The sequence below is a fragment of the Carassius auratus genome, chromosome 4, assembly GCF_003368295.1.
Source record: "Carassius auratus strain Wakin chromosome 4, ASM336829v1, whole genome shotgun sequence".
Classification (NCBI taxonomy): Eukaryota; Metazoa; Chordata; class Actinopteri; order Cypriniformes; family Cyprinidae; genus Carassius; species Carassius auratus.
The window spans coordinates 5,984,059-6,003,352 of NC_039246.1; the positions used below are offsets into that span (position 1 = coordinate 5,984,059).

The 19,294-nt window shown below is 35.8% G+C and overlaps 1 protein-coding gene across 1 annotated transcript in view; it reads left to right on the forward strand.

Moving 5' to 3' along the window:
* Window positions 1-925: 925 nt before the first annotated feature.
* The window catches only part of LOC113057159 (potassium voltage-gated channel subfamily A member 1), a 30,525-nt gene continuing 12,156 nt past the window's right edge, over window positions 926-19,294 (forward strand). Inside the window, exon 1 of the mRNA XM_026224293.1 lies at window positions 926-3,604. Coding sequence (XP_026080078.1) covers window positions 1,032-2,738 — 1,707 coding nt within the window. The 5' untranslated portion in view covers window positions 926-1,031 and the 3' untranslated portion in view covers window positions 2,739-3,604. The remainder of the gene's footprint in view (window positions 3,605-19,294) is intronic.

Here is a 19,294-nt window from a genome sequence, read left to right on the forward strand (position 1 = left end):
ATCTTAGACATAAATGGCTCATTCCTTTTTTTAAGCATTTATCATTTAAGCAGCGGTCTTTGTGTTTTATTTCCACATAGGCAGGTTGTTCAGCATATGGAGATGTAAGATCCTGTGAGAATAAAGGAAAAATGAACATCAGTTTTTAATTGACGTAGCCTACCTGAACAAATCATCCCTGTAATTTATCCGTGCTCAGTTAGATGAATGTGTTTACTGTCTCCTAAAATAACATTAGAAAATCACACACAACCTATTCAAACACACACAAGAACTTACTGCGGTGATGCAACTTAGACCGAGGCGAAATGTTGTCAACTCATGTGTGAATGTAGGCCTGTGCTAATTTAACAAAGAGATTATATTAAAACCCTTTGCTGATGATCAGTGATGAACAATGTATATAAAAAGTGTGCATTTGATTAAGTTAAATGTGTATTTGATGCGTTCTTGATGATGAAATAATCCATACAACATACACAATGATTATTTATCTTTTATTCATGTTTTTATTTTTGTAACCCTTTTATTAACAGTTGTGATAGGGTTTTTTTTTTTTACATGGTGATTTCAATTCTTGAACAAAATTTTACAAATACGCGCGTGTGTGAAAAATAAATAAATAAATAAATAAATAGGCTACATAACGAAGTTGGATTAGGATCTTTCTCTCTACACACAATTAATTTAAGCGAAATGGATCGCTTTAATGATTCAGTTCATTTGTGTGACGCGGGGATTCGCATCTTCTTTTTATAGATATATTTAGTTTTACAGTCACTATATGATTTGGTTTCCACTCCATCCACCAAAAGAGGTCTTTACACTCGAGTGATACACCAACGCTTTGCGAATCGGTTCATTCAAAAGAATCTGTTCAACAGAACCGAGTCTCCTGGGAATCACTCCGATACTTAACGCTCAGCGCGCACGCTTGTATTTACCAGAGTGATGGGAGGATGTTTGGTTATAGCGCACTTCTTCATCCGCAGCAGAATAAAAGAATATAGCGGCAAAGAAAACGAGAGTGGATGTACAAGGGGCTTTTCGTTTTGTATTCGACAGGTCGTTTTCTTAATGAATATTTAAATGGCTTGGAAATGGAGATAGCTTTGGTGAGCTTTGACAAGCGGGGTGATGGAGGCAGTGATGGAGAACCATATCAAAACCAAAACTCCCTGGATCATCCACGCTTGGTCCACAACAAAGAACTCTACTCGAGAAGTCCACAGCAGAGCTCGTGGAAAATGAACGACATGAACAACACAATGATGGGCTGCACTGAGAACACGGTGGATTATTACAGTCCCCATTTGTTTGAAGAGGACATTATGGATATGGACCATGAGAACAACGAACGGGTTCTTATCAATATCGCCGGCCTGAGGTTCGAGACGCAGCTGGGCACTCTGAACCAGTTTCCCGACACTTTACTGGGAGACCCGGACAAGAGAATCAAGTATTTCGACCCGCTCAGGAACGAGTATTTCTTTGACCGCAACAGACCGAGTTTTGACGGAATTCTCTATTTCTATCAGTCTGGCGGGAAAATCCGGCGACCCGTTAACGTGTCCATCGACGTGTTTGCCGACGAGATCCGCTTTTATCAGCTGGGAGAAGAAGCGATGGACCGTTTCCGCGAGGATGAGGGCTTTATCAAAGAAGAAGAGAAGCCGTTGCCACAGAACGAGTTTCAGAAACAGGTGTGGCTCATCTTTGAGTACCCGGAGAGCTCCAGTCCTGCGCGAGGCATAGCTATCGTCTCCGTCCTCGTCATCACCATCTCCATCATAACGTTCTGTCTGGAAACTTTACCCGAGTTCCGCGACGAGCGCGAGCTTCCGGTGACGAGTCGCGCGGTCAATGCGACTCAAGAGCGTCCGTCGCTCACCTTCAGCGACCCGTTCTTCATCATTGAAACCACCTGTGTGATTTGGTTCACCTTTGAGCTCTTCGTGCGCTTCTTTGCCTGTCCTAGTAAGTCTGAATTCTCCAAAACCATCATGAACATCATTGACATTATGTCTATCATGCCTTACTTCATCACCTTGGTCACAGAGCTGGCGGAGCAGCAGGGCCAGGAGCACAATAACGGCCAGCAGGCCATGTCTCTGGCCATCCTGAGGGTCATTCGTTTGGTTCGGGTGTTTCGTATATTTAAGCTCTCTAGACACTCAAAGGGGCTTCAGATCTTGGGCCAGACTTTAAAAGCCAGCATGCGAGAGCTGGGCCTCTTGATCTTCTTTCTTTTCATTGGTGTCATATTATTCTCCAGTGCGGTCTTCTTCGCCGAGGCAGACGAACCCGAGTCTCACTTCTCCAGCATCCCAGACGCCTTCTGGTGGGCTGTGGTGACCATGACCACAGTCGGATATGGTGACATGAGACCGGTGACCGTGGGGGGCAAGATCGTGGGCTCGCTGTGTGCCATCGCAGGGGTGCTGACCATCGCGTTACCGGTGCCGGTCATTGTGTCTAACTTCAACTATTTCTACCACAGAGAAACCGACCAAGACCAGGCGTCTCTCAGAGAGGAGCCAAATAATGGTGGGCCTTTAAACCAATGTGACGATCTCCATGGACTGAGGAAATCATCAACCTCTAATTCAAAAGATAGAGAGTATAATGAAGAAACAAACATTCCAGTTGAGAAGACTAACATGAAAGCTAACAGCAGGATGGATATTAAACGCTCCCTTTATACGTTTTGCTTGGACACTAGAGAAACTGACCTCTAGTTCGCCCACCTCTACTCGATTGCCCATCTTTGTTTCCAGCTTAAACTGTTTCTATCTCAGGGAGACTGTCCAGGAGTAAGGCATCTCTCAGAGAAGAGCACAGTGGTGGCCTTTCCAGCCCATGTGATGAACTTCATGTGTTAAAGAAATCCTCAAACGCAAGAGATGGAGAACACTGTGTGGAAGAAGCATCATAAACGGGATATTAAATGCTTCCAAGAAACATCCATATCCATGAATTTAATGCACCCAAATTCTGGATGATCCAATGATCATCGCACTGTTGAAATCCTGGAAAGTTGCAGTTATTTTAATCTGTTAATCTTCCGGGCATCAGCAGCGTTTAAGCTTTACTTTTAAAATTTCTTATTCAGAAACACAAAATTATGCCATTTTTTTTTTATTATTATGTAAAATATTAAGTACTGCTGCTATGAATACATGTTCAGTGTTGCCCAGTGATTCAAGTGAAAAGCCAAAATAAGTTTCTTCTTTTAAAACACGCTACTTAAAACAAATGTACATATTTTTGTAAAATAATTGTTTGGTCTTTAGGGTCTCAATCACTTTTGTAATTAATACTGTATGTGTGGTTTGTGGCTATCAGTATTTTATAGCAATATTTTTCCACTCTCAAATTTAAAAGTCAATGGCAATATGAAATCCAGGGAGCACTTCACGTGAGAAAAGGACGTGTTTGCTTATGAATTCACCAAAACCTGTTTTCCTGAAGTTTGATGCAAAAAGGATTCAAGCAGAAATGATGGTGTACAGGAGAAAAAAACCCAACAAATGACTGAACCATGATGATCTACTGGAAACAGAGGAGAACTTCAAGATGATCCAGTGATCCATTTTCATATGAGGTCAGGCGCCATTTTAATTCTTCAATGTTTGTTTCATTTGCTGTCGGTGCTTTTTTTAATGTATGAGTTTGACATTTTGATGTTATACACAGTTGTAACCACAATTAAATGACATCAGCCTATATATTTATACATATATACATTAGTGTTCATGATTGCTAAACTCTAAAAACTAATGTAAATGTTCTCTGGAGTTGGATTACATGATCTAAAATTCATAGAATTAGCATGCATTCATAATAACAGCCACTGAATTTGTGAGTTCATTTCCATTATTAAAGCTGTATGAGCCAGTTTGCAGGCGCTAGAAGGGGAATGAGTTGATATTAGGTTCCAGGAAGCAGAAAATAGGTGTGTTTGAAGCTGGGGCGATCACGGACAAGTTTTTGCTATGAGGAGTGACATATTGCGTTCCACATCCCGTTATAGGTTATTTAACATAACCTTTGAGAAGGTGTGTGAGTGTGTGCTCCATACTTGATACATAAGACAGCCGCAACTAGACAATGGATCATGTAGTTCAGGACTGACAAGAATAAACACTTTGATAGCAATAAAACATTGTAAGCACATCGAAATGGCATGTTGTTAGATATGTGAGTGCAAGAAGATGTTCATCTGTGAGGTTACAAACACTCAAACTGAACTGAGCTCTTTATACAAATACTGGTTTTGCTTTTCGCCCATATCTAGTATTAGCTTTGAAGTCATATACTCTATCTAACAACTTAGTGTTTTAATAAGGAAAAATATACTCTATATTCTGTTACTCTTAGAAAATCATAGAAAATTTGTTTCCATTTAGATGTTCCCTGACATATCACATTCACGTTATTTTACAAAACCCGTTTTGGAGTGCAATTTATATTGTCAAGTTATGTCGTCAAATTCCAACAGATAACACACGAATTGCGGACACTCGGTGCAGATCAGTCACTTCACAATATTGAATATTCCAGACGTCATGAGGAATTAAAACACTTATATTGGAGATTTTCGAAAGCAGACCACTTTAGGCCCTCATACGCGTGTGAGTTTTGAGTTTGCTTGTCCGAATGTTGTGGTGTTAGATGAGTGTTAGAAGAGATGACATGGTAAGCTGATGAAAAGCAATCATCTTTAAGCTCTTGAAAGTGCCTGGTGATAGCGAACGTGTCACAACTGTCTGTTTTTGATGTGTGCTAGCTAATCGTGTAATGTTTGGTCAGTCTAAGAGGACAGCTGAGCTCGTCTCATCTTTAGATCATATCTTAGTCTCTCCTCTTCAATCAAATATGTGACCCTGGACCAGAAAACCTAGTGTAATTTTTTTTCGAAACTGAGATTTATACATCATCGGAAAGTTGAATAAACAAGCTTTATTAGGATCCGACAGTATTTCGCTGAGATACAACTATTTGAAAATCTGGAATCTGAGTGAGCAAAAAAATCTAAATAATGAGAAAATCGCTTTTGAATCGTCCAAGTGAATTGTTAGCATTTAAGAAACATTTGATGTTAATGAGCTTTTAAAAAAGTATCATCTTTGGTTTTGGAGGTTATTTTCCTTTGATTATATCTTTGATTTCATAAACCAGATGGTCAAGAAATAACAGCTTTTATTGCATCCAGTTTTTTTTTTTTTTAACGTTTGTATGTCTTACTATCAGCCATGATTATTCTACTCTGTTAATTAAAAGGCAGTCTTAATGCATATTCACTAATTATGCTGACAATTAGCTGAAACATATGCTTGTTTAATTAGTGACACTTAGCCTGCATTTTCAAATCTTGATTTGAATATGGCAACATAATATTACTCTCTATAATATTTCTATGAATAAATCCCTGACAGAGTCTATCAGCTAACCACTGTTTGCAGTCTCCCTTTCTCATAGCCTGAGACTTCTCTCTACTCCTTAGTAAAAGTTTGTCTCAGCAGCTTTGTGAATAGGTTTTAAGAGAAAACTCTTAGCTAAAAACATTTACTGGTATTTAGGGGAACTCTTAAAGGTAAGATAAAACTTTTTTGTGAATACGGGCCCAGGACAAGAACAAATCAAGATTTTCTGCTACACTACAAAAACAGAACAAACCTCTGCCATTATAGAGAGATTTATAACATATTGTATTCTTCTTTTTTTTTTTACTGTTGATTTACAAAAATGTTTGAATGTAGTGGATTGCAGAAACCTCAGGCATTTATAGGTCGCAATCAATAAACAACGAATTAAACAGACATACTATAGTCAAACAGTTATCCATAACATAATTGAGTGCTGCAGTGATGATTTATTGTTGTAGACCAACTAGGAAGTTAACATAATACTTGTTCCCTCAACAAAAACCAAATTTATACAAAGGAAAAAGAGACATTCCTGATGAATGATCATGTCACAGAATAATTAATTAATACACACACACACACACACACAAACACACACATACATACATACATATATATATACTTGTTTTGGAAAAGGTTTGACCTATAAAATAAAGTTTAATAATTAAATTAAGCACACTGATAAAAATGGATATTGGAGTCAATAATTGAGCAGTGTGAAATGCTTTATTACACTGAATCTAAATGTCTGTGCGAGTCATTACATTTCATTTAATTACTGTAGGATTATAGTGAAAATATTATTAGAGCGTTTAATGCAAGTGTTTATTTACATATAATTGAATAATAGATTTATGTTTCCTAAATTAATAGACTGTTATACTTAGATTATTATAAGGCAAGCATGGGTGGTGTTTGCATGTGCAGTTATCTCTAAAATGATGTTAGGGGTTATTGCAAATGGTTTTGAGATAATGGTTGTTAAATAGTTTTTATGGTGTTCTGAATATTTTAGCATGTTGTCTTGCAGTTGCTACAATGTTCTAGGCTTGAGTGGTTTAGCTTGAAAGTATAACTTTGTTTTCATCTGAAGGTAATGTCTCAATGTTGAAATGCTGGTCATTTAGTTTCAATTCACAGGAAAAAAATCTGGGTTGAATTAGTATGTAGCTCTCTCTCTCCCTCTCTCTCTCTCTCTCTCTCTCTCTCTCTCTCTCTCGTAGTCTGTTCAGTCAAATACAGCAGAGAAAGTGTGATTTCAGCACCACAGACAGCTCCATGAATTCTAGCACAGCTTGTAAAAGTACACAATTCATTTAATAGGAAACATTTAACACATAAAAAGCATAATTTTGAATGCTGGACAGCCATCTTTTGACAGATGAACATGCCTTTAGACAGGCTTTATCGAAGTCTTTACCTCTTGTCATTTTCTTTTGAATCAGTAGCTCAACTGATTTGTCCAGGTAAAATACTCTATGATCCACAGTACTGTGTGTACTCAATTGAGTGCAATTATGGAATAAAGTTGATTTGACTTAAAATAGATCATTTTTATGGCAAGTTTTACTAACAGCTTGCACCAGCGCTAACTGTCTTTTGGCATTAAAATTAAACTGTCGGGTTTTACTAAAGGCACGCATGAATCAGCAATGAAAAGGCATGGAAACAATAACTTTTGCGCCTGACCTTATTGAATATGCATTTGTACAAAATTTATGGGAGTATTCAAATGAATCATGCAATGAGTTTTACTAATGTTTGCTTTTGACGAATTACTGGCATTTGCAGCATTAACGCCCCCAAAAAGCATGTCTTAAATTATTTTACGCTTGAAATGGCTGCAATTATTGTTGTTAGAAGGAGAACCTGCAGAGAACAAAGACTTGTGTTGGTCTATATGTAAATGAGATGTTGCGTCTGTGCTCTTTAATTTGCAGGTAGTTAGTAAATCACCCGCAGGAATTTAGACACCCATCTGCACTGTTATGTAATTACACTCTCATGAAATTGCCCAGCATTGTTAACACTTTCTAAGCCCATATTTATAATACGTTATAAAGGTATAATTCTTTAGTCATTATAAATAATGCATAATGTATTATAAAAACCTTATAATATGCTATATAATCTTAAGAATATTAACAAGAACATCTTTAATGTGTTATAATATTCATTTTTTTGGTTAAAGCTTTTAAGAGTATGATGATTTATAACCAGCAATGAAAGTGTTGCATCAACTTAAGTTATAATTGCTTATAAGATATATCAGATCAGATGAATGTTTAATATGACACATTTGCTTTGTACTATTTCTTATCGTAATATCAGTTTGATTATTTTGATGGTAGCCTTTAGTCAGCTGTTGCTGTCAGCTCTGAAACTACATGTCAACTAGCAGTCATTGAAGTATTTGTAGTATGTCTGCTAAATATATCCTAACACTTTATTTTGATGGTTCCTCAACAGAAAAACTCACTATAAGTAACTTTGCAAGTATGTCAACATTCCACCTACATTAACTTTGCTAAGCATACTAATACTCTAATGATATTCTAATAGAGATAGTTGACATGTAGTTGCAAAGAGGTTATAGTCAATAGATTAAGGGGACCATCAAAATAAAATGTAACCTAACATATAAACATTGCATTTTTTCAGTTGAAATGATTAACTAGCTGACATCAAAATTAATTTTAGCCTCACAGGGAACACTCAAATAATACTTCCACACCTAACCACTTACAAGATGTAGTAAGATAATGTGCCGATCTCAAATAAACAATTTCAAGATATACTTCTTCTAAGTTTCCCTCTTCTGCTCTTGGTGAGTGCCTAAGTGAATTAAAAGATTGGTTTTCAAGTAATTTTCTACAATTGAACAGCAGTAAAACAGAAATTCTTCTTGTTGGTTCAAAAAATACAATAAGTAAGTCGAATATTTCTTCTCTGGAAATAAATAACTGTTCTGTTCCTCTATCGAATCAGGTCAAAAGTTTAGGTGTCATTTTTGACACAACTTTGTCTTTTGAATCTCATATAAATAATGTTACCCGTTCTGCATTTTTCCATATTCGCAATATAAGTCGTCTGCGCCCTGTCCTTTCACTCAGAAGTACTGCTACGCTTGTGCATGCTCTTGTAACATCAAGAATCGACTATTGTAATGCTTTGTTTTATGGGCTTCCTTCCAAATCTCTTCATAAATTACAGTTAGTACAGAATGCTGCAGCTCGAGTCATTACCAAAACTTCCACTTTTGAACACATTTCTCCTGTTTTACAGAAGCTGCATTGGCTCCCGGTTAAATTCCATGTGAATTTTTAATTTTTACTTTTAACTTACAAAGCACTTAACAATTTGGCTCCTTCATATCTCCATGATCTTCTTCATATACACACTCCTTCCCGCACTCTAAGATCTGCTTCTGCACTTACACTTGTTCAGCCACGCACTCGGACAACTTCTCTGGGGTCACGAGCTTTTGGCTTTGCTGCTCCCCATTTATGGAACTCTCTTCCTGTAGAAGTTCGCAACAGTTCTAGTCTCTCAGTTTTTAAATCTTGTCTTAAAACATATCTGTTTAGGCAGGCTTTTATGTGATTTAATGTTTGTTGTTGTACTGGTTTGATTGAGTAATGTCTTTTTTTTTTTTTTATGAATTGTGTAAGGTGTCCTTGAGTGCCATGAAAGGCGCCTTTAAATAAAATGTATTATACAGTCCATTATAAATCTAAAAGATTTAATATGGTGTATATTGTGTTCTGTAAATAATCATAATCTTAAAAGATATAACTACAAATGTGTAAGCATTATAATGTAATGTAATTGTTATTATTCTTATTTATAAGATGATATAACATATTATAATGTTTTTTATAATGCCTTAAGAATACCCTTATAATATACTATAAATATGGGCTTCATAGAAAGTCTTACCGCCTGTTTAGTCCACTTTCCAATAATTAAAAATTAAATAAATGTACTCATCTTCATGTCACTTGTGTGGATTTTATTTTTCGTACGATGAAAATGAAGGATGACCATGTCTTGTCAAGTGAGATTTTCCGTGAATAAGTAAAATGTCTTAAATTTTAGTTCATTCCTCACATAAAACTATTATATGAGCTACGGTGTCTTGTAATAAAGTACATGTAATACAGACTCATTTTAACTCTCTACTGAGAGTATGGTGTTCCATAAGTCAGTGTCAAACGTATTTGCAATGACTTGAGGGGCAAGTGAAAAATGACAATCTTTGGGTGAAGTATCATTTTAAAATGTGTTAAAAAGTATAGAGTTCAACCACTTAGAGGCCTCCACATTATTTATTGGATTTGATTTATTATTATTATTATTTTTTTTTTTTTACTGAGGAACAAGGTAAAGTAATATTACAGATGCTGTCAATAGAGCTTAACTTGTATTAAAGCTGCAGTAGGTAACAGGTTTAAATTTGTTAAACCTGTCATTATGTCCTGACAGTAGAATATGTGACGGATAATCTGTGAAAAAATCAAGCTCCTCTGGCTCCTCCCAGTGCTCCTATTGCCATTTGCAGTTACTGACCGCTCCCGGTAAGAAATCAACCAATCAGAGCTGTGGCCCGTAACTTTGTTTGTGTTCAAAATGTAGAAAAATGTATATAATAAGCGAGTACAACATGAATCCATTTTCCAAACCGTGTTTTTAGCTTGTCCTGAATCACTAGGGTGCACCTATAATAAGTGTTTATATTCGGACTATTTTAGATTGCTTCGGGGATACCGCGGCGGAGTAACCCAGTACCGTTGTGATTCTTCATAGACATAAACAGAGTGAAGTAGTTCCGGCTACGATGTTCTTCCGCAAGACACAAGCAGTTCTGTTTATTAACCGCTAGAGCGTCAAAAGTTACCGACTGCCGCTTTAAACCTATAACAACCTTTTAATCTTCCAGAGGTTAGCAAATGTTTGACTCCCATTTAGAACAATATGACTTTATTTGAGTAAATGCAGAAACAACTATTTTATTAGATAGATAGCATTGACAAGCAGCATGATGCTCATCTCCCTGTCATGTCAGTATTTTCACAGCATGTGTCACATGCAGGCAGGATAAATCAGACTGAATCTGGCAGAAATGCGTCGCTAAACTAAAGCCTACATCAGCCTACAAAAACTGAGGGCTGTTAAAAGCTAGTAGAGTTATTGATAAATCAATTTTACTTTGAAATATTAATTAATTTTTACAAATGGTTACCTTTACTTGTTGCAAGCATGATCTTTTAAAGAACAACAGAAGTAAATTGCATTGCCATTATTTACAATGAGTAAATTACAAATGTTTTGATTTAATTTGTTACATGAGTGACTGCATTTAGTGTAGAATTAAAGACATTGGTTGTTTGTGTTAGAGACAGATAGCTTATCCTGACATGACTCTGACTGTTATCTTGTCTTTCTAAAAAATAAAAAAAAAGCTTGAAGCAACAGAACCATTCCGGGTCTCTTATATAAGCGGCCCTTCCTCTCTGACTGCTGCTCACAGAGAGTAAATGGCCATTCAATTAGACAAGAAAAAGAGTGCCTGAAAAGGAAAGGAAAAGTGATATAGAATGGAGCCGAGTGAAAGTGGATGAAAACATATCAGAAACATATCAAAAAATATTAGCTTTGACATATTCCTTCTGGTTTTCACAGACAAAATTTAGCCAACTGTATTCACTGGAACAGAACCCTTTCAGAAGGTACAAATATTTGACAAATATATACAAAACTAATTTTTACCTTTTATGGTACTAATATGCACCTTTTAGGGGCTAAATAAGGTACATAGGTTGACCTTTTGAAACTGCACTGCCCTAGTGATAGCCTTTGTACCTTTTTTTCTGAAAGTGTACACATGTGCATAATACAAAATAACAAGGACAACAAAGTCCATTTTATTGAGTGTGTGTGTGTGTGTGTGTGGTTTCTATAAAAGAATAAAAGTGGGGGGCTGGTGGACAAGGATTGCAGTTATCGTTTAGTTAGCAGCAATAATTCTAATACCATTACCACTACTACCAATAATAATAACAACACTAATACAAATATTAGCTATAGCAACATTAAATTATTATATTGCCTCTGGGCCTCATGGCCATAGCCCAATTTAGTCCACAACCCCCATCATTGTTATAATTTATTTAATTCAGATTTCAAAATGTTCTTGAAATAAAAACTATAATATTTAGGAAAAAATGACCTTAGTGTACATCTTTATTTTTTTATTTTTTATTTGTTCCATTCCTGACAACAACAAAACAATGGGATTACAGTTCAATGCTACTGACAAATTTGAATGTTAATCTCTTTATTTGTATAGATCATCTGTCCCTCTGCACATGAGGTCATCTGAATCAATTTGATAAGGTCAAAGGTCAGGGCTGGGACATCTGAGATGGCAGGTTATAAATTAATTTAGCAGACATGTTTATCCGAAGTGAATTAAACTCAAAATATACTTACTCTGTTCATGTTTCACAGTGGCCCGTGCATAGTCCATGTGATTTAATTTTCTTCATCTCCAGAGTCTGAAGATAAATGCATGCAGCCCAATTTGATGATGGCGGAATGGGAATGTTTCTGTTTCTGTACCCTGAACACAGTTGGCTTCTGTGCCTTCAGTAAGTGCTCTATGTTTGTGTGTCTGGTGTGGTTATTTGGTCCCATAGGATTTTGCTTTGTATTTTGGCAAGTAGGTATCGTGATTGGGGCCGATCAAGCATTTTTTGAACTGATTCGTATCGGCTCTTCTCAGCGCAATCCTTATTTTACATCAGCTGCACAAATGTGTGTTCAGCCACTATTAAAACCAAAAGAACTAGTGATGTCTGTTCTAGCGCGTCAAACACATTTGAACATTGATGTTCAGTGTATTTGATGTACACTTTTGTCTATCACTAATTTGTTTATTGTTTCCTTTTACCTGCTGTCAGACTATCTGAGATGTCGTTACTATAACGCGTAGCTATGGGTTGTCTTCGGATTTGTTTGATGCATTGGTGTGACAGCGAGCTTCAAGCTTTCTAACCATATCTCCACTTTTTACCTTTGTTGCAATTATTCTGCTTACTGTACATATAAAATACGAGAAGTTTAAATCAATATATATATACAAACCCGATTCCAAAAAAGTTGGGACACTGTACAAATTGTGTGTAAAAAGGAATGGAATAACTTACAAAAACAGGGAACAAATCTCCCTTCAAAAGGAAACTATACAACCCTAAATTAGAGAGTTTTTATTTATGACTCAGAGAATGCAAATTGTACTTACACCACATAAGCATTGATATATATCCGACTCCACAAGATCCAGAGAAGTTAGCGAGGGACAGACCAACTTTTTGAATATTTTTAGGCAGTAATGAGCATATATTCTTCTTTTTAATAAAAAATGCATCTGCAAATCTCAAGAGACTTCAGATATATATATATATGTATATATATGTGTGTGTATAATTATGTATATAATTTCATTAAGCTATATTAAAAGCACAACAATGATAGTCTAACTTAAGAATTAAATCAAAAAAAGTAATTTCGCTTTAATTGTGCAGTATATGGTGATCAGCCATCCTTCACACATTTATGATTTTTATGATAACTTTCTCTTCTTATTCAAGAAGGTCATGTCCGAGTTCATTCAGTTTTTTATGAATGAACTGTCTTGTTCTGTGCCGCTCGGAGTTGGGTTCAGCAAATGGTTCAATTAAAGGGGTGTATTTGTTCAGCATGTTCAAACAATGAAATGTATGAAGCAAAATTTGTGACAATATTCATCAAACAAATACAGCATTTTGTAAATAAACACAATCTGCTTTGCAAAGAAAAACTTGACTTTCAAACAAATACAAAGTGATTTGCAAATACAAAACTCTATTTGTGAGAAAATGCAGAGGTATGGACAAATATATGTATTGTGTTTCAAAACTGTGAGACTCATTTGCCTTTTTATGAGGAAACTTGATATTTTCTCACAAATGTGTTCTTTTCCAAAAACAGCAGAAGGCACTGTCGGTCAATTTACACTAGTCTCCCGAGACCCGAAACACCTGTTTACCTTTCCAGACCAATATGGTGCCGAGTGTGTCCTCACCAGTGTAGCGCAACAACATCCAACGTGCAGAAAAATAAAGTAGGCTAAATTTTATAATGAAGTTTGATGTTTTGATGCCATTTTTCTGGGGCATCTACATGTTAACCTGGCTGCCCTCAGATCATTAACATGTGAACAGAGCGCTCAGTGTGCTCTTTAACAGCACTCATTAACAGCGCTCATTAACATGCTAACAGAGCAATCACATTAGAGATAATGAAGTGAGACAGGAGAAACTTTACCTCTCCTTACTTTAATACGGATTATATAATCGGAGAATATTTGTTTTCAATTTGAATTGGTTTTTAAAAGTACACATTTCAAGCTTTCAATACATATATGTATCATGTATGTGAGGCACATATTCACTGAGATTCAGGTTGTGTTATTCATGTGCCTGTGACGAAAGTTCCCAGAGACTGAGATGGCAGAGAGCGCACCATGTATATTTTCTTTATTTTACAAAAGCACATTGTTTTGTTGTTATTGTGACTATACACAAATAAACATAGACCCTTTGGAGTCTTAAACGATGTCATACTTGTATCTGTATTTTAAATAATTTTAGTGGTTATCAATTAAACATGACAAAACGCGCCGGCGCAATTTTCGACCCCAAAGATTAGTAAAAAAAAAAAAAAAAAGGAAAGATTAGTTTCTAATCATTACATAATCCTTTAAAATACTGGTATATATTGGACTGACCAATATTGGTTTTTTGACAGCCGATATCTTGGAAAGCATGGGAGCTGATAGCCAATATAAAACCAATATAGTTCAAAAAATTTTTATATAAATAAACATACTTATACTTTAGATGACAAGATGAAAGTATTTTTCACAAATAAATAAATAAATAGATATTTTAATAATAAAAATATAATTAAAGTCAAGTCAAGTAAGTCACCTTTATTTATATAGCGCTTTAAACAAAATACATTGTGTCAAAGCAACTGAACAACATTCATTAGGAAAACAGTGTGTCAATAATGCAAAATGACAGTTAAAGGCAGTTCATCATTGAATTCAGTGATGTCATCTCTGTTCAGTTAAATAGTGTCTGTGCATTTATTTGCAATCAAGTCAAAGATATCGCTGTAGATGAAGTGACCCCAACTAAGCAAGCCAGAGGCGACAGTTATAGTGTGGTTATAGTGTTTACTTCCTTAAAAAGGAAGTAAACACTATAACCAACTAAGTACTCTGGGATTCTGGGAAGTGTGTGTGGATTCGGAAAAATGTCAAATATCGGCAGATATATTGGCCTTCGAGATATATCGGTCGACCACTCCTGGTAAACCACTGTTTATTAAAATGCTGAATGTAGTATTATGTCGGCATGAAATTGATCGTTCTCCCCAATTCACAGGACAAGAGTGACATCAGAAGAGAAATATTCATCATTTTGCTTAGCTAAACAATACATAATTATTGTAAACACAAATTATTACACAGTGTTATTACAACATTTAAAACGTTTTATATATTGTACTAAATAATATGATTTTATTTAAATTTTATATGAATAATTAATGACCTCTTGGGTGATTTCACTATATCTGATACTAAATTAAATTGTCTAAGCTTACATTTTTGGTACACAATATTGTCGCTATAAATTGAACAATTTTATCAACATATTGTATATCCCACGATCCAACAGAGGATAAGAGGTATGGAGAATGGATCAGTTTTTATAGGGAAAGACTGCATAGTTGAATGTTTAGCCATGTCACTACTGATTTTAGGTGTTTCGGGTCTCGGGAGACTAGCTAAATTGACCAATATTGAAATCTGCTGTTATTGGAAAAGATAGTTGTTCAATTGCATTTGTGAGAAATCAATTCTTAATAAATGAGTCTCACAGTTGTAACACACACTACATATATCTGTCCATACCTCTGCATTTTCTCTCAAATAGACTTTTGTATTTGCAAATCACTTTGCGTTTGTTTGAAAGTCTAGTTTTTCTTTGCAAAGCAGATTGTATTTATTTACAAAATGCTGGATTTGTTTGATGAATATTGGCACCAAATTCACTCCATAGAAATGTTCTTTCATCAGATGCTGTATGTTCAAGTTTAGTATGTTTTTGAAAGCAAGAAAGAAGTCACACATGTTAAAACACATGCTCTGTGCATCCATATAAAACAAGCACATATATCATATATCCTTTCCTTCCAGGTGTCTGGGCCTTGCAGGGTCATAATCCATTCTTGACATAACAACACAAGTCCCTCATGAGCCGCAGACACACTTGAATTATTCAGGGAAACTGAACTCAGCTGCTTATAGAAAGAGTGAGTGAACAAGGAATCTGATATACTGATCTAGATTACTTAACATGATGCTGATGTTCAACATCATATATGATGATTTATAATGCCTATTTAACTATTAAAAAGTTACTTTTATTTGTATATCAAACTGGTTATATAAGTGGAAGCAGCACATAAAAGCAGAAAGACTAGTGAAGTGAGTGTTGTTTCTCTATCAGGTTAAATGATGTGTAATGATTCCCGGAGGAAGTGAGGGGGATGAGGAAAACAAATTTCTATTAAGGTCAGTTTAATACCCAAGAGGTTACTTTTTCAGCTATTTAGGTTACTTGTTTTATCAGGAATGAATACAGCATCTTCTCGACATGATTTTCACCACAAGGAAATTTTACTGTTTGTGTGTGGGCAAGTTAACGACATAGAACGTGGGCAGACATTATGCAAATGTGTAACTTCATGACGTAGAGCCATAATTACTGACGACTCATTTAGGTAATTGTAAGTCAACTCTTTTTATTTTTATTGACAATAACTTTATCGTGCATTGTCGGCTTAAAAAATGTGCAGATTTATGTTTATGTTCACATACAGCTACATGAAACACTGCATGAAACATAATATTCGAAAAGGCATAATAGGGGCACTTTAACTGTAGGCTAGGTTATTAGGAATGTTAACTTTCTGGAGTGACATTTTTTATAAAATTATTAAAATAAATCAGTAAAAGATAAATTAATTTATTGTGAAAAAGTAGTAATAAATTTATTAACTGAGCATACTGTGTGACCAGCGACAACTGTTTTAATCTCCCTGGAAATAACCTGAAATTTCCTATGTAAAGGAAATTGTCACATTTTCAACAAATATGTATACAGGAATATTCATATGTATTCAAAATATACAAATGAAAACAACAAAATCAACCAACCAACCAATCAATCAGTAAATAAATAAATCAAATGCAATTGTTGTGACAAGTCCCCAAGGTTTTTTTTATTTTTTTATTTTTTTTAATAATAATTAGAAAAAACAAGATAGAATAGAAAAGGAAGAGAGATTGTCAAGTATTTTTTTATTAAAAATATTATTTATAATAAATAAAAAGAAAAGTAGGTAGAATAGAAATACAATGTAGATGGGTAGTGTTATATTTTGAAGTTTAAATTAAACAGAAAATAAGTAGTTAGAAATATAAATAGAATAGACAGTGCAAAAGTTAGTCTTTTTTATTAAACAAAAAAAGTAAATGTGCTAGTGTTAGAAGTGTAGATGGAAGAGATGCATCTTAAACATTTTTTGAAGATGACTAAAGACTAAAGATGCTCTGTTCAAGTTGGGCAGGTCATTCCACCAGCAGGAAACAGTTAAGGTAAAAGTCAGCGGAGGTGATTTTGTGACTCTTTGGGATGGCGCTATAATTCACTGTTCAGTTGCGGAACACATCCTTCTAGAGGTTACATACATCAGAAGTAGTAAATTAACTGCAGGTAAATGGGTATAGAGGCAGTTGTTGTTTTGCAGGCAAATAGCAATGACTTCAATTTTATGTGAGCAGCTTTTGGTAGCGAGTGCAATTTGATGAACAGAGGTATCATAGCGTTGTGCGGATAGATGATAGTATCATAAGAGATATCGACGTAAGCAGATGTATCTGTCGATAGTCAAGATGTTATTAGGCTCATTCTCCTATTAATGTATTAAATAATACTAATCATTATTATTATTATTATTTTTATTAGACAGCCTATTATATTTCGGCTATCAAACTGCCCAGCTATTTCACTTCAGCACCGCATTTTCCACACACACACAAACACGTGCGCGCGCAAATGAGGATTATAGCCGGTAGCTGGTGAAGAAGTCTCTGTCTGCAAACAGACATACATCCTAGACCAAAAAATTACGCATAATGCAAATCTGCAGGACCTGACAGTTTAAACAGTGTAGTCTGTGAAATTTTGTTACGGTAAATAAAAGGTGTTATGGTGATGTGCATAGCTGGATATACAAATGGTGATGAAGTGATGGGTTTGCTTAAACCACAAGCAGTTCTTCATCCAGCAAGAAATGACTGTTAGACATGTTGAGATGTGAGCAGCTATTGTTAGATCATCGGGATGGAATTAGAGGTAGAGTTGAGTGTCATCATCTTAGCATTGATATGAAAAGCTATGTTTCTAAATGAAAAAAACGTTGTCATGCAATGTAGACAGAAAAGAGAAGTGGTAAAATAACTGAGCCCTTAGGCACCCCAGTAGCTAGATGTTGTGACTTGGACACCTCAACCCTCCTAGATACCTTTAAGGACACATCTGAGAGGTAAGAATTGAACCCCTGGATTGAGGTTCCTGAGATGCCGTTTGCCAAGATGGTTGTCAGGAGTATCAGGTGGTTAACTGTGTCAACCCAGTGGTCAGATCCAGCAAGATAAGTACTGAATATATGGAATCCCCTCTTGCCAGTCTTAGGGCTTGAACAACTGAGAGCAGGGAGGTCTCAGTTCAATTTCCATTTCTGAAGCCAGACTGGTTGATCTTTAAGAGGTTGTTCTGTGTGAGAAGAGCAGAGACTTTTTTTCAAGACAATTGTTCAAGTGTTTTTTTTGAATGAATGGAAGGGATACTGGTATATAGTTTTCTAAGAAACTTATGTTCACTTATGTCACTACAGCTGCTCGGGTGTGAAGAAAATGGCAGACAGTGTATATGACACGGCAGACATTGAAATATGAGAGGAGTCAGTCTCAATCAGCTCACTTCTCCAGTAGTCAGGTCACTGATCAGGAGCCATTTTAAGGGCTGTCTCAATCGCGAATTCCTTCCAGTGCATTTGAATGTTTGCTCCCTGAAAAATCCCACAATGCATTGCAAAAACTAGGGCACATCCACGATCACTATGCTTCCTTACCAGAAATAACGTCACGTTTCTGTAGCGTGAAATATAAACCACACAAGCTAATTTGATAAATATGAAATGCAATAGAAGATCTGAAAAGGCAATCTAATCTAACACATCTAATTAACATTTATAATTAATATTCGGCTAAAATGTTGACAGAAAATGTAACAAAACAATGTTTTAACCCTCTTTTAACTTGCCTCAAAGACAATTTAAAGTGTAACTAAACCCCTGATCCGAGCCTGACTCCACCCACTGACAATATTTGAAAAATGCTGAAAAGTGGGCAGATCACAGCGGAGATAGAGGGGACGAACCGAGGGCGGGGCTGAGCGAGAGCGGCGTGAACCTGAGACCCGCAGTGACAGATTGATTGACAGCTGCTGTCAGAGACGCTAAAATGGAGAGTGACTGTAATGACGCAAGTAGCTTTGCAACAGAGTGATCATTTGAAGTAGAGGACTTTTCTCACCTACCTTCACCTGAAGTGGAGGATGTGGAGGTGTCTGTTCATATCAATATCGAGCCGCTGGCTCAAACTGCAGTCTTAACTCCCGCACCGC